Source organism: Balaenoptera borealis (assembly GCF_965194805.1).
Source record: "Balaenoptera borealis genome assembly, chromosome: 15".
Taxonomy (NCBI): Eukaryota; Metazoa; Chordata; class Mammalia; order Artiodactyla; family Balaenopteridae; genus Balaenoptera; species Balaenoptera borealis.
In genome coordinates this window covers 29417855-29442742 of record NC_138871.1, presented here as the reverse complement: position 1 = coordinate 29442742, position 24888 = coordinate 29417855, and the positions used below count along the sequence as shown (strand labels likewise).

The following is a 24888-nucleotide window of genomic DNA, read 5'->3' as shown; positions in this document are numbered from 1 at the left end:
TGAGTGTGTTTCATGTTTGGTAATTGCAATCATTGTTGCTTTTGTTGTGGTCATCCATGTACAATGCTTGGTGTCAGTCTATTTATCTCTTGTAAAAATAAAATACAGTGTGTGTGTGTGAAAAAAAAGAAAAAAAAAGAAACCTATGAAGGAGGCATTAAATGATAAAATAGGAATATTTATTGAATGTTTAAAACAAATGCTGCCAGTGTTCTCTTTCTGTTCAAATTCAGCCTAAATTCAATGCCTGAATGCTAATTCTCCTCCAACATATGTTTATTACTTCTCTTTTTATCTTTAACACTTAGAATTTTTTTAAGGTTACAAACATTGGCTTAATTTCTCTGTGACTAAAAAGAAACCCACATTTTGGTGTGATAGCTGAAAACTCTTATTATGTAACTCAGAAACTTCTAGTTAAAATAGTTTTTTTTTTTTGCCTAAACACTAATAAAATAGTACTTATACTGTAAAACAAACAAAAAAAAAAAGCACAAAACTCCAGCAGTACAATAGGACAATCATATATCAAAAGCTAAAGAACTCACATCAGCAAACTCTCATACATCAGGAAACTTCAACTGTGAACTGAGTTTTGTAGAAACAAAGGATTAAAACAAACCTCATATATTGGAAATAAACACTTGTTTTCATCTCCTATCTAAACATAAGTTTAAAATATTCAATATATTAAAATATTATTAAAGTTTCTTTGAATATGGAAACCAAAGGAAAGTTACCATTGATGATTAAACAAAAGAGACAATTACTAAAGCAGAGATGGAAGGCCATTATCTCCCCAACTTCCTCATACAAACCCCCAAAACACACACATACTGTTGATAAGATCTTTCCCAAATGCCAACTACAAAATATGTGAACATTCTACCTCTTCCACAAGTACAATTAATCTCTTATAACCAGAATAACAAACACATTTTATCTCACGTGCCGTCTATGATCCATTTGTGAAAGATGGCCTAGATCACTGCTGGCTTAGTCCACTGAGAAGGACTCTAAGGCTTAGTCTAGTACAGTGGCAAGGCTGCCATACTGAATCACTGACGTCTATCAGAGTGGACACTGACAGGCACAGATTTGTGGCACTAACTGTTCCCCATCAGTTAGACTGATGGTCTCCAGAGTGGGGTGGTGTCTACCTGGAAGGTTATGCAAAAACAAGACATCAGTACTTGTATTTGTTTTCATCTTAAAAAAACAAACAAAGAAACTAAGTTACTAATATTTGATTTAAGAAATGACACTGACACCCTCACTCTCTGACAAAGAGTCAAGTACCATATATGGAATTCACGATATATATACTGAGGAAAAACAGTGCAGAATGGTTGATAGTAATACCCTCATTTGTTGATTTTCTTTCAGTTTATTGTGATGTGTTACAGACTACATGTGCTCAGTTAAATAAAATTAAGACTATATTATCTAGTTTTAGTTAAACTTGTAGAAAATGGGCAAATGGTTTCAACGTTTCCCTAGATATACACTGTGGTTTGAAATAATACTAATAAATAGGGTTAACATCTGTCTTCATCCTGGTGTGGTAAGACCATTATAATATTGGTCCCCAATGAATCAAGCCTCCCTGTGTGCATGTCCCTTAGCAATGTGACTCTGCTGCTTCTATCAAGAGGTAAAGACCATTTCTCCATGCTCTTCAATGTGGACTGGCTTTGTTACTTGCTTTTGGCTAACAGAAGGTGATGGACATTGCCAAATTCTGGACTCTGGGTCCTAAGAGGCCCAGCAGCTTCAGCTCTCTTTCTCTGTCTGAACCCATGCTATGAGGAATGCTATGAGGAAGACCACCATGCTATGAGGAAGCTCAGTTTAGCCCACTACGGGGTAAGAGTTCAGGTACAGAACCAAGACAACAGCTGGCACCAACTGTCAGCTAACCACGTGAGTGACTTCCAGGTGAGGACAGCAGACAAATGCACAGAATCATAAGAAAAAATACATCAGGGAATTCCCTGATGGTCCAGTGGTTAGGACTCCACACCTTCACTGCCAATGGCACGAGTTCAATCCCTGGTTGGGGAACTAAGATCCTACAAGCCGCATGGCACAGCCAAAAAAAAAAAAAAAAAGAAAGCCAAGAATTAACATGAACAAACCTCTTTTCTAAGCCTCAGCTCTACCATGATGCCACTCAATAAATATTTTTAAAAAAGAAAAAAATACATCAGTATTATCTTTAAGCCATTAAGTTTTGAGGTAGTTTGTTAAGAGCAATAGATAACTGATACACCTGGTAAGAGCCCCCTGTCAAATATATCATGTGGCAAATATAAGGATGATCAAAGCAGATCTGACCGAAAATAACACCCCAAATTTGAAATTATAAAAATGACTGTTTGAAAGGGGGATTTAAATGCATTATTAACAATGACTCTCTCCCTAAATATACATCCTGCCCAGAGACAGTAGCTAATAAGAGTAGTACATATGTATACCACTTATAAATAAATAACATATACATATATAAGGTATATATACACAAAAATGTTTTACTGAAGGCAGTCCATAATCAAAAAAGTTTAGAACCATATGTGTATTACTACTGAAATTAATATACATATATAATTTATAAATACAAATACACAGCTATTGGGTGTAAATGTTCAATTTCTTTTGAAGATAAGAGTATCAAATTTTTTGGAAAAGTTTTAGTGAGCTGTCATGCACTAGTACATGTAGTAAAAGTTGAAAGAAGAGCCTCATCAAGCTATTTAGTCCACCTCTATTTCCAGACATTACAAGCTCCAAACTATCCCAGGAACTAAGAATCTCCATAGTTCTAATATTCTGCTTTTACTAATACAATGCATTTTTACTTTACAACATTATGTATACTCCTCCCCATCCCACAATATTTTACTTACTATGCTACTTACTACACTTAGATTACCACCCAATTATCAAATTCCTTAGCAGCGCAGATCTCTATCTTGGATGAACAGTGATATCTTTCAATAAGACAGGAAATACGGAAGAAAAGCACTGGATGGTTTGGGGACAGGGAGAGGGATTATAGTGGTAAAGCCAATGAAAGGGAGACCTGAGCATGTCAAGTGTAAAGTGGAAGGAGTCAGTGAAAGGGAAAGGTTGAAGAAAAAAGGAAGGAAGAGAAAGATGGAACATTTGACAGAACAAAGAAATAAGACTGAGCACAAGTGGAAGAAACAGTCTTAAACAGGAGGAATAGCCTCTTCCTCTGAAACTGGAATTGAAGCAACAAAGAATGGTGGAAACATATAATTAAGCAGTAAGAGAGCTGAAAGCCAAGAAAGTTTCTGCTTAAAAGTCCTGTTTCTCTATGACATCGGTTAAGGTACAGAAAAAAGGAGTATTTTCTCTATGAAGAAAAAGGTGAGTCTTCACCAAAGTATTATAAAATGTCTTTTTATGTCATACTGAATATGACCAATTTTAAGTCATACTGAATATGCCATTTTAAGTTTACTCATATTATGCTATCACTAGCTATTTCAAGTCAAAATTTATTTTCGTTGTTATTTTGCCCCTCTCTATTTCTTCTGTATTACCTATACAACAGAAGTAAGAAGAAAAAAAAGTAACAAAAGCACACGAGAAATCACAGGCAAACCAAAGTTTGGAAATACAACCTTATCCAACTTTCACAGTATACAATACAGGTCAACGTATTCTCAGACACCTATCTACTATCTAAACTGGGCAAGTCAGAAAAGTTTACCAACATCTTGAATCTACCTGTCAGTGTGTTAGTAAAAATAGCATCCATTTTCACTAATGATGTAAAATTGAACTGTGAGACTGTTATAATTTTATTCAAGCTTTTCCACCATGTATTCTTCACAAACCATGATGAAACAAGAAAAGGAGCATCTCAGAATACACTACTGAATCTAATACTCATACTGGATCTTAATAGTCCAGATGGCTGCCACAAGGATATATTTCACAGAGTACTCAAATCCTCTGACATTTTATGAAAAATTTGTGTCCACACAATAATTTTTCTGAGGCGAGGGTTCATGACTTTCATCGGGTTCTCAAAAGGTTTATGTCCCTAAAATGTTTAGGAACTACTGCTATAGATACCTCTCCTCTACACTGTTAAAAGACCAACTCTGCTTTAAAGACTTACCAAGAAAGACAAACATAACACATGCCCAGATAGACCACAGCCTCTTCATCAGGGCAGCTAAGAGATTCATATGTTTAACAAACTGAGGAGAGCTGAAGTCATTCTGTTGGAAAGTAGGCCGTACTATTTTTTGACATTTGCTTGTTTTCTTATATGGGGAGTAAGGGAAAGGTACAAATTAATAACAGACTTCAGCCTGTCAAGTCAAAAAATAAGATTATAGTACCGAAAGAAAGATACTCCTTATCCTTAAATTCTTTGACACCAGAATAAAATCACCATACTCAAGGGCACAACCCTCAAAAGAAGATTAAGACCACCACAGTTCAAGCCAGCAAGTAATTACACTAAAAACAAAACCTAAGGTAAAAATATAGCTTTCTATTTGTCTTGTGAGTTACAAAGACTACAAAAATAAACACAAACACACACACACACACACACACACACACACACACACACACACACACAGACTAGAAATACTTTCAGAGAATAAGGGCTACTCCAGTTGTTGCTTCTGAACAAATTTCTGAAGGAAACTGAAGAAGAGAAAAACCTATCTATAAAATTCAAGAACTACAATCTATTTCTTATTAAATTAAAAAGCTATTGTGTGAATTCCGGTTTTGCTTTTTGCCTTTTTTTCTTCCCTGGAAAGAGATCTCAAGTTCCTCAACACATATGTAAAAGATTTTATTTGTTCAATCAGTACTGGAGCACAAATCATAAGCTTTTAATTCACTGGTTACAGGGTTTCAGTTTTAGAAGATGAAAAAGTCCTGAAGATGGATGGTGGTGATGGTTGCACAACAGTGTGAATGTACTGATTAATGCCACAAAACTGTACATTTTAAAATGATTTAAGAAGGTAAATTTTATGTTATGAATATTTTACCAGGAAAAAAAAAGGACTGGTATACAAAAGTGAGAAAGGTTCACTGGAGGAGAATCAAGATAAAATTATACCTAAGTGAAAAAATTTCACCTGGTACTTCAAAGATAATTTGCATCTTGAGATATCAAAATTGAACATAACAGTTACAGGTTTCATCAGCAAATTAAGAGCCTAAGACGACCAGGAAAATATTAAAACTCTTACAATATCCATGGAAATTCTCTGTCCTTAAATGCATAAGTGCCCTGCCAAAGGAAAAAAAAGTGTATGTATGTATAATATAACAAAAATTTGCTGAATGCCTAGTTTGTACAAAGCAGTGTGCTAGGTTCTATGGGAACAAAAAGATGAAGCCAATTCAGACATATGCCCTCGAGAAAATGCCAGTAAATGATTATCATCTTAGTTCCACTTCCTGAACTCTATCCTAGCTATGGGTTCCCCTCCTCCAAACAAGTGTCCCAGATCCCTTTTATTACCTAGTATTCTACAAGTGAGTCCTCTGTGATTTATGGTGGTGTGCCACAGAACACATCTTAAGCATTGGCATTGCAAGACTTTAAAAATAAGGGCTCTTAAATTCCCTACTTCCTTCCCAATCTCATTAACATCTCAACTGGTATAGGATGTAATCATCTCCCCTGACAGCCCACCCTGATTTGTAAAACAGAATTTTCTCAATTTTAAAAATTTCCAAATACTTAAACATTTATATAAAGATCCATTATCACTGTTCTGTTTTAATAGTAACCACACTAGAGGGCTCAATGGTTGGCTGACTTCTGAGTTTAAGCAAACACACACGTGCAAGTAGGCACTACAACATGACAAGGCCTTTTCTTTTCCCCCAGACAACTGCCCCAATCTGCAGAGCATTTTCTCCTCTGCATGCACACACAAAGTAATAATTGAAAGCTGTTCTAAATTTGCTGTAGATGTGCAATTAGAAAATTATGTCAGAAGGTAAAGTAGCCTGAACTTGTCAACAAAACAACTTTTTTGCAAGCTTTCAAAACAAATAAAATGTAGCCAGTTGAAAACTTCCGGCTCACAGTATAAACTCTTGCCACTGCTTTGTTCAATAGCCTCTCACAAAGAACAAAGAAGAAAAGAGTCTATGAGTGAAAAATTCACCTCTAATGATCTAACCACTTCCCCTACTTCCCAGTCCAAGTTTTATTCCCTAGTCATCTTGGTGCAGTCATTTATCCATTCACCTCCTAATGAAGACAGAAAGAATCCATCCCAGTACAGTCAGGTTCAAAGGTCATAAAGCCTCTAAAGCTTAGAATCACATAGACCTAAAAAAGCAACAACTTAGGTGGTCATCTGTCACTATTCAATTGCAAAAATTTAATTTTTCTGCATTTTTAGTTTGGGGTACATTTCTCTGTTGAGATCCTAAACAAGAGGGAAAAAGAGAAATGCCACATTCTCAATCAGTGAGATAATAATTAGCAATAATTAATTAATTGAAGTTTCTGGTAGTCCTCATTACCTGTTCAATGTGCTTCCCAACCTATACTTTTGATAAACTTCATGATCAATGGCCAGGGGTTAGAAATAGAGAGAAGGTTTGACTACAAAGGGGTAGCACAAAGGAATTTGGGGAGGTGATGCAATTGTTCTGTTTGTGGTGGTGTTTACCTGAATCTATGCATGTTTAAAAACTTATGGACACCAAAAAAAAAAGATATATTGTATGTAAATATTTTTAATTTTAAAGCTACTCTAGGTTTACTTGCTAAAACTTTTTAGCAGGGAGATCTAGAAGGACGTGAGAAAATAGATTCCTCTTGTTCTAGAACATCCTTAGGTCCACATCTCTGGCCCTCCTGAATATGTTTGAATATTTCTTTTTCTTCCTTTCTTTTTATTTCCTCACATACCAGTTCCCTTACCATTATTTTGATGGAGTTTTTTTGCTCAGTAAAGAAAACATCTGGCAGAGGACAAGAATAAAGCACTCACTGAAAGCACAACAATCCTAGGAATTCTCAACTGGATTTCTCCAGGGCCAGTAAGAACTATCCCCCAGGTCAAAGGGCACACCACGGGGATTTGGGGAGGGCTCTAAGTCCAAACCTCAAACTTGGCTCCACTACACTCTGCACACGTGGCAGGCGTCTAGAATTGTCAAAAGGAAAGTACAGCATACCAGTAAACTGACTTCTTCACACCAAGAAGCATCAGCACAGGAGATGAGAAAATACACTGAGCTCAGAGTATAGCTCAATCTAGTAACTGAGAAACACAATCACCACATGCATAGTGAAGTTACTTCAAGAGACTGTAGAAAGACTAAGAACCCAAAATACAATTTCCATCAACAAAATAAAGATATCCATTTAAGTCTCACTAATTTCTATGGTCTGAATTGCCCATTTAAGCAGATGTAAGGTTTGGTTTCTCACTGACATTAAAGCAATTATTGCAATATAGTACAAAAAACAAAACAAACAAACAAAAACCCTGCATTTCTTAACACTGAAGCCTGAAAAAAATAAGGAAAACCTTCAGGTTAAAAAAATTTTTTTCCCTCTAAAAGTAGTGGCTCATGCTTTCCCAAATCAGTTTGTTTAAAACTACTCATGAAAAAAATGTAGTTGCAATCATTTAATAAGAAGATGGAGAGGCAGAAAGACAGCTGGTATTAAGCTATCAATACCCAAGCTACCCCAACTGAAGACTACTTGCCTGATAAAATCACATAGATCTCAAAACAAAAACATCCAAAAATGCCATATTTATTAAGTGCCTACTGTGTGTCTAAGTACTTTACATACATGATCTTATTTGACACATTAATAAAAGAGGAAAATAAGGCTTAGATTAAGTGTTTTGCCCATTATAAGTGAGAAGTTTCAACCCAGCTTTCTTGACTCCAAACCTATGTTCTTTAATATTGAAGACACTACAAAAAAATTTTTCTACAAGAAAGACGTGACTAGGAATGGATATGAGCTAATTTTCTCTAAAAATTATTACAAAGACAGTTGACTGCTGCTCTGTATTCTCTATTATCACCATAACTGCATGACAAAGATAAGGTAAGGCACCACCTCTCCTTGTCTGCAATTAGTGCAAGCCAAGTTGATAATAAGTAAATGCCTATGGTCCTTGAGAGAGTCAGCAATGGATCCAGTCTCCTTTCTCCTATTTAAGGGTCTACATTCTTAGACCACTATCTCTAAGTGTTCTTATAACCAATATAAGCAAACTCAATCTTTTAAAGTAAAAGTAGCTTTGATTGGTGCTAATGCCTCTTTGATTATAACATTTTATAACTCATAATTCTCCTACTTATAAAATGTTACAGTAATTTTTATAGTCAATTACATGAGACCAATTTTCTTGGGTATTAATGATCCCTGCTAGCCCAATGAAAGCATTAAAAAATAAAAGACAGTTGAAATGACCAGATCTCTACGAGATCTATTTTATAAAATTATATTAAACAGATCTAAACTTAGGGTAAAGAAGCACGAAATGTGAGAAAGCATTCGCCAAATTTAAGATGCAGTTCAAACAGTAGAATAAATTACTATCTGTAGGCAGGGCCCAAGGATTAATCACATTTAAGTAAAAATATGCAAGACTTAACAACCATTTTAAAACATGTCCTTAGTGTCCTTGTTTGCTTTGTACATTCACTGTGTTAATATAAGATTAGATATTAGAATCCAATTAGAATTAATAGTGAAAGCATATCAGAACATCAAGAAAATCTGGGATCTGGGAAGAACCAGAACTGATGAGTTCTTATCCTTGAATTTAAACCCTTTAAAAATGTCAAACTTGGAACTGTTCTTTAGACCAAAGAACAATTATCCACACAGCTAAACATATACATAATAGAGAGCAAATACCATGATTCTCAAACCTGATTTAAACTTTATTATGGTTTCAGATCTTATGTCATGGTTGACTTTTTAAAATAAAGATTCCCAGTTGGGGTGGTCAGCATGTAAGGCTGCTCAAGATGAAGCTGAATTCTCAGGTCTTACAAGCAGGATTTCTAGAACTAAGAGAGAGGGAAACAGAGGAAGAGAAAGAGAGAGAGAGAGAAAAAAAGAGAGAAATAAATAGGAAAAAAATAAGAGAAGAAAAAGGAAAGGAAATGGAGGGGGGGGACCCCAACCATATAAAGAGATGCAAGTAAAAGAGAATCAAGTCTTTGTTTTAAAATATATATTCCATATTTCAATCATGCAGTTGTTATAGCTGACTTGAGAAAACATCATCCATACACAAGCAGAGTAAGATAGTAACTTTATAATTAGATATAATACAAGAACACTAGTTCAAGAACGCTCCGCGAAAAGGCAGAGGAATGGCGGCTGCCCGAGCTGCGCACAGCAACGCGCTCCTTCCCGCCCCCCCACACCGGCATCGGCCCACTCATCTCACTGGCTGTAGAAAATGGTGAAAGAAACCACTTATTATGATGTTTTGGGGGTCAAACGCAATGCCACCCAAGAAGAACTGAAAAAGGCTTACAGGAAACTGGCCTTGAAGTATCCACCCTGATAAGAATCCAAATGAAGGAGAGAAGTTTAAACAGATTTCTCAAGCTTACGAAGTGCTCTCTGATGCAAAGAAAAGGGAATTGTATGAACAGGAGGAGAGCAGGCAATTAAAGAAGGTGGAGCAGGTGGCGGTTTGGGCTCTCCCATGGACATCTTTGGTATGTTTTTTGGAGGAAGAGGCAGGATGCAAAGAGAAAGGAGAGGTAAAAATGTTGTGCATCAACTCACAGTAACCTTAGAAGATTTATATAATGGTGCAACAAGAAAACTAGCTCTGCAAAAGAATGTGATTTGTGACAAATGTGAAGGCCGAGGTGCTAAGAAAGGAGCAGTAAAGTGCTGTCCCAATTGCCGAGGTACTGGAATGCAAATAAGAATTCATCAAATAGGACCTGGAATGGTTCAGCAAATTCAGTCTGTCTGCATGGAGTGCCAGGGCCATGGGGAGCAGATCAGTCCTAAAGAGAGATGTAAAAGCTGCAATGGAAGGAAGATAGTTTGAGAGAAGAAAATTCTAGAAGTTCATATTGACAAAGGCATGAAAGATGGCCAGAAGATAACATTCCATGGTGAAGGAGACCAAGAACCAGGACTGGAGCCAGGAGATATTATCATCATTTTAGATCAGAAGGACCATGCTGTTTTTACTCGACGAGGAGAAGACCTTTTCATGTGTATGGACATACAGCTGATTGAGGCACTGTGTGGCTTCCAAAAGCCAATATCTACTCTTGACAACTGCACCATAGTCATCACTTCTCATCCAGGTCAGATTGTCGAGCGTGGAGATATCAAGTGTGTGCTAAATGAAGGCATGCCAATTTATCGGAGACCATATTAAAGGGGTCTCATAATCAATGAATTTAAGGTAAACTTTCCTGAGAATGGCTTTCTCTCCCCTGATAAACTCTCTTTGCTGGAAAAACTCCAACCTGAGAGGAAGGAAGTGGAAGAGACTGATGAAATGGACCAGGGAGAACTAGTGGACTTTGATCCGAATCAGGAAAGACAGCGCCATTACGATGGAGAAGCATACGAGCATGATGAACATCATCCTCGGGGTGGTGTTCAGTGTCAGACCTCCTAATGGGGCCACTGAATAACACTCACTGCTGGCATTTTATTTGCAGCAGTGATTGAGTGAAGGACTATAATCATAATATGCTCACTACTTGCTATTGTTTGTTTTAATATTCAACTATAGTAGTGTTTTAGAAGTTAAATGAAGAATAAACTCCAATATAAAAGTGCTGACTTTGCCCTGTATGTATGATGACTTCAGTGTGCAAGATAAGTTTAATACTTGTAAAAACTACTTTAAAATATTTCCCCTAGCATTTGTTAGGCCATACTTTGTAACTGATTTCAGCTATGTACATGGAATAGCTTAGACTGAAATGCCAGGTATATGTATTGACTTCAGTGTATGACCCTTAATTGTTCAGCCATGAAGTTAAAACTGTATTTAACTGGCAGTCAAAGAATTTGTAGAGAAGTGTTGGTCTGTAATAGTGGTATTAAGTGGGATTCATCGTGATGCCTCTGCATTTACTCTATTGCCTCAACTGTTACTGAAGATGGCATGCTATATAATTTAATTTAGCCTGTGGTATCAGTGATAGAAACGATACCTTTCTAAAGAAGGGGTTTATCATATAACATGCTGCTTCTTGAGGGCTTGCATTTGTAGAGCTGCATTCCCTTCTGCTGGGCCATCTTTTTTCAATATATCTAGTTATTGGTCCTGGTTACTTTTTTTTTTTCCTTCTCTTTGGACCACAGTAAGCCTTAGAGTAGTGACTTCTGGAGCAGGGTAACTTAGAGGCTGGAGTGATGAGACCTTTACATGAAGAAGTAATTTGCATGTATGAGTTAGGAAGGTGTTTTGCAGGTATATTACAGGCTTACTTTAAACCGTTTAACTTATGCTCCAAAGAAACTGTAATTTAATGTTGGTAGTATAGCAAATTATGAATAGCTTTAATTGTATGTTTAAAGGCATATGCTCACAAGCTTAAATCTGGATATCAGAATTAAGCAATTCTTGAAATGTATGAATGTCTCCTTAATACACTGATTACAAAGCAAAAAAAAAAAAAGAATACTAGTTCATTCAGACCTGTAATGAGAGATCACTACCTATTAAACATAAACTTTAATGGTTCATTCCAATGAGATGAAAATACATCTTGCTTCCATTCATCATTTAGAAAGGCAGAGAGAGGCTGTGTCTGACCAGATCTAAACTTAATCTGATAATGGGAATTCCCTGGTGGTCCAGTGGTTAGGACTCCACGCTTCTACTGCCAAGGGCCTGGGCAAGCTGCACTGTGCGGCCAAAAATAAATAAGCAAATAAATAAAGGTTTGGGGCTTCCTTGGTGGTGCAGTGGTTAAGAATCTGCCTGCCAATGCAGGGGACACAGGTTCAAGCCCTGGTCTACGAAGATCCCACATGCCACGGAACAACTAAGCCCATGCGCCACAACTACTGAGCCTGCGCTCTAGAGCCCGCAAACCACAACTGCTGAGCCCACGCACCACAACTACTGAAGCCCACATGCCTGGAGCCCTGCTCCGCAACTAGAGAAGCCACCGCAATGAGAAGCACGCTCACCGCAACAAAGAGTAGCACCCGCTCACCCCAACTAGAGAAAGCCCGCGCGCAGCAACAAAGACCCAATGCAGCGAAAAATAAATAAATTTTGAAAATAAATAAAGGCTTTTAAAAAAATAATAATAAACTTAATCTGATAATAAAGACAATAAAGTGGTTGTTCTTGGTCCCCTGTATAGTAATATTTAACAGCACTTAGGCTGTATATTTACATATTATATTTAAGGCATCATTTTAAATAACCTTTCATATCCTTGCATATTTCAGAGGCTAAATTATATAATAAAAAAACAAACAGGTAGCATCTTATTTATGTCAATAAGATCAATTCATTTCCACCTCATAAGTTAGATCTAAAGTGCTGGTCTCAAGTTCAACTCAAAAGTGAGTTCAGTGACCTGAACTTCATTTCCACATTAGTGTGGTACAATTACTCATGATACTTAGAGGCTATAGGGAATCCCAGGATATTGTAATGGAATGAAGTTCAGTTATTGTACGAAGCACCGAAGAAAAACTTCATAGTGTAGGTCATTTTCCTTCATTGTAAATTTAACAGAAAGTTAACACTGGCTCTCTCCCACAAAACTCTGAGGCCAAGTCAAATTATATGTAGGCTAGCCTATCAGCACTACTTTCCTTCACTGCTCTTTTAACTCCCTCTTTCCCCATCTTCTCCTGCAGCAGCACAGGGACTACTCACTCACCAGAACACATGCCCAAGTATGAAACGAGTGTGAACAGTGCAACAGTGGCAGGGGTGAGGTAGTGTGACATTTTGCAACCAAAGGAAGGTACTGAAGAACTCATATTCTCTTCTGAACAATGGTAAATATTTAACTTAAGAATTCAAGGCAAGGGAAAGAGAACATTCTGGTTATCACAAATTTGTAACCTTTATCATCACTTTCAAGATTTTTATATTATTTTTTTTTAATTTGCTTTGTTGCCCATTATATCAAATTTATCTGTTCACTTCTTTAATAAGGCACACAATACAACAGAGATTTGAATGGACCTCAGTTTAACTAACTTACAACTAACACATAATTCCTTTCCCACCTTGTTACAGCTATGAATCTGAAGACTGGAGACTCCTCAATTACCCACATAAAGCAGAAAAGAAAATCAATAATGCCATAGACAGGTATAAACAGTCCCTCAAATAAGGGAACGCTTCCTCTGTAGCCTGAGAGTTGGAACATTTACTACCTCATATCCAGTCCACCAACAAATCCCATGTTATACACATACACCTAATCTGACTTAAGTTTCTTCTCTTTTTTTTTTTTTTGTTCAATGTATCTTCCCTAAGTTATACATGCAAAACTATGCATAGTTAAGTTATACATAAAGAGTTTATTATGAGAAACAACCGTTTTCTCCTCTCCTCTTTCTCCCCAAATCCTGCTCCCCAGAAGCAACTACTCTTTTGATGCTTACATCTTTATCTCTACATACCATGCTTATGTGTGCTACTGCTTATTTCTTTAGGCTTTTCTAATTGTGGTAAAATTTATGACATAAAATTTTCCATTTTAACCATTTTTAACTGTACATTTCTGTGGCATTAGGTACCTTCACCTTGTTGTACAACCATCACCACCACCCATCTTCAGAACTTCTTCATCTTCCCCAACTGAAACTCTGTACCCATTAAACACTAACTCCTCATCCCTTTTACCGCTAGCCCCTGTAAACCATCATTCTACCTTCTGTTTTTATGAATTTGACTACTTCAGGAACCTCAGATAAGTGGAACTATACAATATTTGTCCTTTCATGCCTGGCTTATTTCACTTAGCATAATGTCTTCAAGGTTCATCCATGTTGTAGCATGTGTCCAAATTTCCTTTTTTTAAGGCTAAATAATATTCCATTATATGTATATACCACATTTTGTTTATCCATCCATCAATGGACACTAGGGTTGTTTCTGCCTTTTGGCTATTGTGGGGTTTTTTAGTTCTAAGCATTATCTATTGACTTTCCACCATGAAAGATGGGAGTTTAAGGTCTCTTTCACATTCTTAACACACCAGCACCAAATATCTGTGCAGTGTCCATTCACGTATCCCTCTACAATAGAGATAAACCAATGGATTAATTACCTATATTAACTTTTAGCATTTAATTATTATAACTGTATAAATGCAACACATAGCCAAGCCATTTAAGATACTGTTTTTAACCTCTAAAGACATTTAGGATTTTCACTTTGTCCTCAGGCTTCTGAAAATTCACAATATGCCTTGATATAAGTCTCTTTTCATCCCTTTTGTTGGATACTTGGTGGGTCCTTTAATCTGCATGTTCATGTCTTAGAATTTTGGGAAATTTTCCCATATTATTTCTATGATGAATTCCTTCCCTTCATTTTTGCTTTATTTTTCTAGAATGCTTAGTATTCAAATGCTGGATCACCTAGACTGCCCCTTAATATTCTTATATCTTTTCTATTGCCCATGTTCTATCTCTTTTTCTTTTTACTCTTCTCTCTGGAATATCTTTTTAACTTTATTTTCCAAACCCTCCTTTAAGTGGTTCCTGCTATCATATTTTTAATTTCTAAACATTCTTTTTGTTCTCCGAACTTCTCCTTTAATGCAGCATTCTGATCTTGCTTTTTACATGTAATTTATTTTCTCTTATCTTTCTAATGCTACTGATGATAGTTTGGTTTGTTTTGCCTTTTAGGTTTTCCTCTTCTTGCATAGTCCCTATCTTCTCCAAGTTGCTTCTTTGTATGTGTTTGTTCTGACTCTACTTTCATGTTAGAATCTTTTCTCAAATATCTGGTGATCCTTAGCCATCTGCTCAAATTTTAAATTGGGAAACTAAAAAGCTGACTGAATGTACATCAGTCTAGTCTACTGTGGCCTTCAAAGTGATCTGACTTGCCCTTTTTACTGGGGACTACTCAGTGGACATATCTTTAGGATACTTCTCTTGGGCTAATCATATTATTCAGAGTATTCAGATTACCTTCCAATCTCACACCTGAAGGATATAAGCCTGGTTCTGGGAACCAAATCAGAAAAGAGGGCTGTGAGATTTAGGATAAATCTCAGTATTTCGTATATAAACTTTCACTGTTTTCAGTTTGTGTCTATTGTTCTCTGATCTTCAGCTAGAGTTGGGATCAGGTAGTTAACTGATAGGAAAAAGCTGGGGAAGGAATCCAGATGTCTAACTGGTTCTAAAATAGACATTCAACCAATCTTTCTGTTTGGGCATCAATTTTACCCCCTTTCCCTGATGCCAGCAATTTCTTAAACATAGGGGTTCTGCAAAACACTAAAAACTGTGTTGTTCTCAGTTTCTTCTACTACTGGTTTAGGACTGAGTTTTCTTGGATATGTCAGGACAATTATCACACATCTTTTTACTTTCCAACTTCCAAAAAATGTTGCTATCACCTGCTCTCCTATAGTCTTTATGTTTGGGAGCTCGTGATTTTTTTTAAAATTCCCTTAGCTGTTGTTTTTATGTGTTTAGAGAGGTGGAAGATAGAAATATATGTGTTCGACCCACTATCTTTAACAAGAAGCTAATTTGATCACTTCTTAGTACCTCCACAGTATTTTCAGATAGTTTCAAAATCCATTCAAAGTGCAATTTTAATATTTTCATATACTTAAGAATATAATTGGAATAAGAGGCTATACCTTAGAATATTAAAAAAAGGATGGCTTTTCCTGAAAAATGTGAAGGTGTAGGTACATTAAATTTAATTAAATACACAATTAAGAGTAATTAATTGATTTATTAACTATCTACTATGACCAAGCACTATGCTAGCAAGGTGCTGAAGATATAAAGGTAAAAAACACACCTCTGTCCATACAAAGACCATAAACTGGTTGGGAAGACAGATAAGTAAAGCAGCAATCATGCTAATGGCGTTCCCTAGTGCCATGAGATGCTACCTTGGAGGGCCCTAGTGGCTCTCTACTTCCCCATTCTCAAAGCTTAGCAATGAACTGGTTCAGTAGACTGAGTCAGCTCATCTGAAGAATACTAAGTCTCTTTAGCTAATCTAAGAGGCATTGATAGAATTCCCCTAGCCAAGTCATTTCTCTGACCAGCAAGGATCCACCTAGTACATATTGACTAGATGTTCTTGCCCTTCTCCCAGCTTCCCTATCAATATTACAAGAGCAGGGTCCTTCTCCTGAGGCATGTCCCACTGTTTGTACAGCAAAGTTGAACCCATTAGGTCCCTCCACAAAATGACAGGAAGATGGTATTCTCATGCACTGTTCTGACCTTTCTGCCATAAGGTTTACTGAGGAAAAGTTACTTTATACCTACATGGCATAATACTAATTTGTGTGTGTCTATGCCTCTTGTATAACACTACCTTTATCACTTATTAAATTCTTATACTATACATTTGGGTCAATTTCTGTACTTGTATTCTGTTCTACTCAGCAGTTTATTCTTATGATACCATATTGTTTCAAATTAAGTATTACTGCTTTCTAGTACAAGCCAAGGCTCAGTAAAAGGAATATTCTCAAAAGAATTTAATCTTAAAATAACTGAAACATATATATATATATATATATATATATATATACACATATATATATGCATATATGTAGTATATTTGCGAGAGATGGTGTAAGTATTGCAATAGCTGCTGTTCCTCTAAAGTAATGGTCTATTTTAGGATGAGCACACTAAAAATCGATGTTCACAAATTATATTGAGAACCCATATGACAATTTTCTCTTAAAATTTAATAACAAGAAAATTTCTCCTGATAAGCTGATGTGCTTTGCTTCGCCAAAGCAAATAAATAATATGTTTATTATATATACACACACCATATAGTTTCCTTTTTATCCTGAAGAAAACTCAAAAGCAAACTGTAATATTGCCGTCAAATTAGATTTAAGGAATAAATTCTCTTTCTTCTTTCACTCAACATGAATCAAGGGTCATTGGTCTTTTAAATTTGTCATCTTTTTAACTGAAATCAGGTTCAAAATATTTTAGAAGTGTATACAATAGAAATAATTTTTATGGTAAGGAGAAAAAAATGATTAAAAATGAGATCTAATTCAAGGCTGAAAATTGTCACAGAAAATTGAATTTTAGGAATAAAATTTAAAGTAGTTCAATCATCAAGTTTAACTCTAATTTTAATCTTCTCCTTCTCCATACTCTTAGAATCTATTTACATTCACCATTCATCTAGGATGGTTCTTTTTTTTTCTTTTCTTTTAATTTAACATGTATTATAAGCCTGGGACTAAGCTAAGTACTTGATTTCCCCAAATATTTCCACATCTCTGCAAAGAAGATTAAAAATTCCAACTAGAGAGTTGTGAAGACTGAATGTGATGTTTAGTAACTTGCCCACGGTCATACAGCTAACAAATGACAAATCTAGGAGTCTAACCCAAACTCCAAAGTCTATTCTGTTAACTATCATATTACTGAACAGTAAACTAAATCCCTACTATCCTCTTCAGATTCTAAAATTGTACTATCTATCATAAGCTACTCTGATTGTTGCCTACTTCAAGAATCCCATATAACACAGCTCTCACATTCCCCCACCTTACCCGCAGGCCATCCATATCATCAAAGAATAAGGGGCAAGAATTAGTACAAACACAAAAATACCAAAATCAAGAAGAAAAGAAAATAAAAAGTAAATCCAGGAACACCAAAACAAGTGAGCACCAACTTCTTTGACTCCAAAGGCCATATTCTGTGGAAGTTTTGCATAGCATCCAGCACAAAAGAGATTTCAACAGCAATACTGCTTTCACTTGGCAGTCATTACATGGCCTATGTGAACTCAGTTGGTAGTACTATGCCTGATCTAAGTCAAAGATGTTCTACACCATAAATAAAACAGCACATTTTGCTCCAGTCAAGACTTAATCAAAGAGAGTCAAGGGCTGACAGAACCATGGTGACAGCTAATCTCACCCAAGGAGTAGTTTCTTTTAAACTAGTTACTAAAGGAAGAATGCCTGGGGAGCCTTCCATTTCTTTTCTAAGCAACCAGTTCCTTTTCTAAGCATCAGTCATATAACCTATATAATTTGGCAAAGCCAAGTTAGAATTTTAAAAGTAAGTAAATCCTGCCCTTTGTTAAAGGGCCCCACATAGAAATCAACCTAGCCAAGAATGTTTACCTTACAAATGTTATTTAGTCCCACAAAGCCTAAGGCAAACTAACCAAAATAACAAATACAGAACTTCCCTCCTGCACAAATCAATTCCATAACAAGTGAATTACAGAAATCAATTTCAAAAAGAGAACTAAAACACAGCAGACAATTAACAAAGAACTACTTTAGACATTTTTTATAAAACAGTTCAAGCTAAACTGATTATTCCAAAATAAGACATACACAGTATTTTGGAAGCACACTGTAAGAATATCAACACAGAAAATGGGATAGGATAAAAGGGAGGGTTTTTCTACTTGCTTTACCTATGGCTCTACTTCCCATGGCAGACTCACAGGTGGGTCCATTAAATGATTTCATTCCAATACTATGTTAAAAAGATATATACAGGAACATGAAACATTTTTTTGTAAAATAAGACCGCTTGACTTAAAATTCGATATGGTAATACACAGTAGAATGGACAATTTTTAAATTCCTCCTCAGATTCTGCTATATGATTGAACTTCTATCCTAGTTTTCATACTTATACATTTTTCTTACTTTTCTGCAGCTTCCCAGGTATTGTATATTGGAAGACAAGTGAAAGACTCAGAAACTTCTAGCTTGACACCTTTTAAACCAGACTGACTATACCATTGTTTCCTAGACCCAAAGGCAAAATTAAAATAAAAATGTACAGTTTAGTAAAAAGTAATTCTATTCAAGACCAAAATAATAGAGTGTATTAGTTTTCTACTGCTGTGTAACATACTACTATAAACTTAGTGACCTGAAACTACACACAATTATTATCTAAGTTTCCATGGGTCAAGAGTTCAACATGTTTTTGCTGGGCCTTCTGCTCAGGGTCTCGCCAGGCTGAAATCATGATGTCAGTCAGGTCTGTGGTTTCATCTGGAGCTCACAGTCTTCTAAGTTCACTCATACTGTTGGCAGAATCCAATTCCTTGTGGTTGTAGGACTCAGGTCCCCATTTTCTTGCTGACTGTCGGCTGGGGATAGCTCTCAGCAACTCAAGGCTGCCTACAGTTCCCTGCCGTGTGGCCCCCTCCAAAACATGGCATTCTGTTTCTTCAAGACCGAGAGTAAAGCATCTGCTGCAGTTTTTAATCTCTCTAACTTTATAGCTGACCTCTAGACCCTCTTTTAAAGGTTCTCACCTTACATATTAGGTTCACACGCTCAAGGGAGAGGATTTTACAGGATGCACAGACCAGGGGGCAGGAATCCTGGGGACCATCTTAGAATTCTGCCTACCACATGCAATCAAAGCAAAGAGCTTCCTACAGATAAAGCTTTATCCAGAGACAATATAATACTTGGAATACAGAGAAATGGATAAACTACATATCCTTCAGGTCATCCTCAAATACTGTTTTTGCATCATCCTCAAATAGTATTTTTTGCATCAAATCTCTTGATAAAATTCGACAAAAAATGGTTTGAGATTATAATCTCAGGTAAAAGTTTGGAGCCAAATTTGCTCGTTAAACCCTAATTAGGGTGGAGTCCTTCTGGTAGTTTAACTGGTATATCCCAAAGAGAAGCCAATCTACCAACTGCCTCCATCATTTCATTGTACAAAGGACAAAGCCCACCCATGGATCAATGCAGCAACTCAGGATAGGGTAAGTGGAAGAAGAAAACGGGACATGTCCACCAAGAAAAAGCACAATCATTTACATAATTTCCAGAAGGACCCAGACCAACTATCAATATTAAGTGATACTTTCAAATCTGTTTTCTTGTATGATTCTAAAGGCCACTTAGAATTTTTTTTAAGGAAAAGAACACATTTTTAATGCCAAAACTGCAGTTGCTGAACTAATACTGATGATGATGATAAAGTTCTGAATAGTGACATAGACAATGCTAAAAACTGGATTAGTAAATTAGAAGGCAAACATATGGGGAAGAAATGTCAAAGAGATGAAATTGTGAAGAAAAAAAGGCAAGAGACATGGAAATATGTATTTTTCTAAGCTCTGTAATAGCAGGTTGTAGCCGACTAGCTAGGTATTCACCAAACCTATTTCCTCTTTCTCCTGGTCACACAGATAGACTATATTTCCACTCCTCGCTTGTAGTGTATAAGCTTCTGCTGATGTAATGTTGGCAGCAGTCGTATGTATCACTTACAAGCCTGGTCAATAAAAAAAAAAATCTCCAGGCATTATTTACTTTTTTCTCTACTGCTGAAACACTGAAAGCCACATGTTGAAGTGATAGAGCCACAAGTTGGAAGAGTCCTGGATCCCTTCACAGTCACTTAAAGAAGAGCTACCCAACCAGGAACATCCATTCTGGACTTCACATGAGCGAAAAATAAAATTTCTATGGTGAGATTTTAGAGCTTAGCTATAACAACAGGCATCGTTATTTAAAGAAACAGGCACTGGCACTGGAAGAATGGTGTTGCCATAACAGAAAACCTTAAAATAAATGACATCAGTTTAGAGGTCAGGCAGTAGGCCGCAAGAATATATATTTAGCAAGTCAAAGGCCTGAAAAGCCCTGTGATATTGTGGCAAAACAACTGGCAAAACTGGAACCTGTAATAAATGAAAAGGCACACCACATGTCTACTGGGTCTGTAGCTCTATAAGTGAATGTAGAGAGAGAGTTATAGTGTATATTGGCATTTGCTTTCTGCTTTTAGCAAGGTTTTACACAAAAACGATGAGCACAAAATTTCCTACTTTGAAAACTGAAATTACAGGGAATAGCACAAGTCCAGAAACTTGGGCCTCAGAGGGTTAGAAAGCTGAACACATATAGATCCCAAATAGTAAAAGAAAAAGATGGTAAAAGTTTGAGCAATTAAGTCCAAAGAAGACCTCCTTGAACAAAGTGACTTAATCCTGAGGCAAAAATTAGATTCAGGTATGGTTTTCTTACCCGTTATTTCATATAGCCTCCAAGTAGGGCCTAAGTAAGAAAGAGACATGAGGCAAGGGTTATGCTCTCCCAACTCTACTACCTCCCCAAACAGGGAAGAAGAAAAAAAATCATTCCTGAAAATTATATTTAGAAAACAACAGTGGGTATCTAAATAGAACCTATTGGAAAGAGACAGATCAGAGGTCTACTAAGTTTTGAGGTAACTATAATGCCAAAAACGCACAAATCTGTACTAAATAAAACTTTGTTCAGAACCTTAAAACAACCCTTGGCCTCCTAAACTTGTAGAAGCAGAAAGGACGCACTGAAAGATATACAGAGATATAAATGTGGTTGTAGATATAAGTGTAGATGTAGATGTATGTGTATATCTACAGAGGGAGAGAGAAAAATCTTCATACGAAGGTATATTCCCCAGCACACATCTCAGAAATGTACACAGAAAAAAATAGGGAAAGAAAAACTAAGATGCAGCCAAGAGCCCAGGAGAACAATGGGCAAAGGAGTTCTTTCCACAGAATCAACATCTAGACAAGGAAGTTCCCCTACTACTGAGGCAGAAAGATTTCCCAATGATGGCCCAAAAGGATTACATGATTTGCTATGAAGCAGGTAATACTGTACATCTCCTGTTCTTCCCTCTTCTAAATGGAAGTTTCTGTTGTAGCTATTCTGTTCTAGCTTCTCCATGGTATACTGAGGGTGGGAGGGCCACAGGTGCAGATAACCTATCTTAGTTCCTGGCCATCAGCCCACTGAAGAGCCACATCTGGATATGATGGAGAGTATTGTGCATCCCTGGAAGATATCATACTTTGAGATGGATGTAGTAACTAGATGGAATATTGGGTTGTATTCCTTAGGGAAGGGACAAGTATGTTCTATGGATGAGAGGAAGAATGAACTGATATGGAATTCCCTGATGGCACAGTGGTTAAGAATCCCCCTGCCACTGCAGGGGACACGGGCTCGAGCCCTGGTCCGGGAAGATCCCACATGCAGCGGAGCAACTAAGCCCGTGTGCCACAACTACTGAGCCTGTGAGCCACAACTACTGAGCCTGTGCGCCTAGAGCCCGTGCTCTACAACAAGAGAAGCCACCACAATGAGAAGCCCACGTACCACAACGAAGAGTAGCCCCCACTTGCCACAACTAGAGAAAGCTCACACGCAGCAATGAAGACCCAACACAGCCATAAATAAACAAATAAATTTATTTTTAAAAAAAAAGAGTGAAGAGATATTTGATGAACAAAAGGGTAGACTGTACCAGAGACTAGCTACTATTCACCAAAACTGTGTTCTTCTCTTAGACAGAGTGAGATTATATTCCCCAGCATCCCTTACCGGTTGCTATGGCCACGTTACTAAGTTCTGGCCAGTGAAATCAGAGAAGAGGTGATGATGTGTCACATCCAGGCCTAGCCCTTAAAAACCCTAACACATGCAATACTCTTTGGTCTTTCCCCTTTTGCAGCAATCTTCAAAACCATATTAAAAATGACAGAGCCATATAATGGAAACTTTCCTTAAATCACCATTGCAAAGAAAACCATCACAAATCAGAAACATCATTTTGGGCTTCACATAAGTGAGAAATAAACCATATCCTCTCCCTCTTTTCTAACATCCATGAATTCAAACAAATATTTACTGAACACCTACTACGTACAAAGTATATGGTAGTTTCTCTCCCTCCTACTTTCCTTACTTTTTAGGTACTACAGAAGATTTTAAAATGTGTAAGATATCTTTAGTCAATGATCTTATATATACCATAGCATAGGATAGTAATACATGCAATAAGAGCTATACTTGAGATGAAAAATGCTATAGGAGGAATAAAGGGTTATCAGTTCATTAAAAAGTCCTGAATTCACGAAAGGTTTCTTCATCATTTCTTTAAATGACAAAAATACAGCCAACAGCTAACAGTTTACACATTTTGAGTGCCATAGCAGACAAATTCATCTCAGTCTAATCTGAATTCTACTACAGAATCTGACCTTTACAAGCTGTCTGAACTTGAGCAAATCACTTCCCTGGCCTAGGCCTTAATTTCTTCAGATAATTAGGGGAGAGACCAGATAATCTCACATTAAATGAAATAATAATATTCTTCATGGAATCCTCTCTTTCACCAAAAAGGAAGTAATTTCTCAAGCAAAGGCCTAGGAAAAGCAACTTTGTACTATACTCTTCTATATTTTGAAAAATTAGTAAAAATTTGTCAACCACAATAAAGACTTGTCTTACAAGATACCTTCATTCCTGTACTCAAAATATACACAGCAAGGCAAAAGTATATTTTCAATTATTAATTTTGTTTCTTCACCACTAAAAAAAATGACATGATATGATTATTTCCATCAGGGTTTATCATCAACTAGTTTTAAGCTTTCCACTTCGTAAAGTATAACAATAAGGAAATTAAAAGAAGAAATGGGAAAAGAATATGTGTATTCCCTTAGGAAAGGGATTTCCAAAGAGGCAGATCTCTTTTGCAGAATCAAAGACATATCTAAAAGATTACCAAGGCTAGCTGAGACCAAAAATATGACCCAAAATATGACCTACTCCCTCATTCTTCACAGAATAAGAACTACAAATGACTTATTCAAGAACACAGTTGTTTATAGAACCAAAAAACACTTTCCATAAACAGCTGAATCTTCTACTTATTGTTATAGGTTACATCATAAGGTATACTGAGAAATTTTAATAAAAGCAGTGTGACTTAAATTTCAAAAGAGCAAGTAATACTGCAAATTACTACTGTTCTTTATTCATAACGACAAAGTAATTCTGGACGTTCCTTGTGGCTTTCATAACTTAGAGAGGAAGATATTGAAAGAAAAAAATTGAAACACTTTCAACACATTGTTAATTTATAAGCTATAAACAAATTCCTTTCTGTGATCATAATTCCCAGCATTTCCCAAAAGGCCTTTTTTCATTGATACCCATTGATATCAGAAATAACAATTACAGAAATATTCATATATAACATGACATCTTGCTTACATAGCAAATAATCAACCAGAGGTACCTGCAGCACAATTTAGCTCATTAACTAGAAAGAGAACTTTTAAAAATCCTGGGGGAAAAAAAAATCTTGGGCTTCAAATCATACCCAAAGTCAAGAAAAGTATTCAAAAAATAGAAAAGCCTCTTCAAAGCACCAATATAAACCATCACAGTCAATCACAGTATGTACTGAATATTCACAGAGCAAAACAATATACTAGTAAATAATTCATTGCTCTGCTAAGAAAATAAAAGATATTTTAAAATCATGTGTTCCCATAAAGATGAAGGACTTCCCTAAAATGACAAGAAACAATTAAGACATCTAGCAAAAAGAAATCTGTGTTTAACAGAATACTTGCAAAGTCATTGGCCAACCTATCATAAACCCAAGACCTACTTGCTTCATGGCAGTCTCTCCAATTTTGTCTGAATGTTTGCGGATACTCTCCAGAAAGTCTTTGAGATCAGACATAGAAACATCCTTAATTTCTTCTCGAAGCTTGGGGATATTGTCCACCATCACCTTGCAGAATCGATAGTGGCTTACTTGAGGCAGATAGGTATGCTCTAGATGTTCCAGAGTTTTCAGTGCAGGATAATGCCTAT

The 24888-nt window shown here is 36.4% G+C and overlaps 1 protein-coding gene and 1 pseudogene across 7 annotated transcripts in view; one reads left to right on the top strand and one right to left on the bottom strand.

Moving 5' to 3' along the window:
• The window catches only part of EXOC6B (exocyst complex component 6B), a 717372-nt gene that overhangs the window by 585050 nt on the left and 107434 nt on the right, over positions 1-24888 (bottom strand). For all 6 annotated transcript variants that reach the window (XM_082356334.1, XM_082356335.1, XM_082356337.1 and 3 more), the window contains one exon: positions 24680-24884. In XM_082356334.1, the coding sequence (XP_082212460.1) occupies positions 24680-24884 (205 nt within the window). The remainder of the gene's footprint in view (positions 1-24679; positions 24885-24888) is intronic.
• Positions 494-16766, top strand: LOC309611641 (dnaJ homolog subfamily A member 1 pseudogene; annotated as a pseudogene). Its single transcript has one exon. The product of its transcript is annotated as a dnaJ homolog subfamily A member 1 pseudogene (transcript).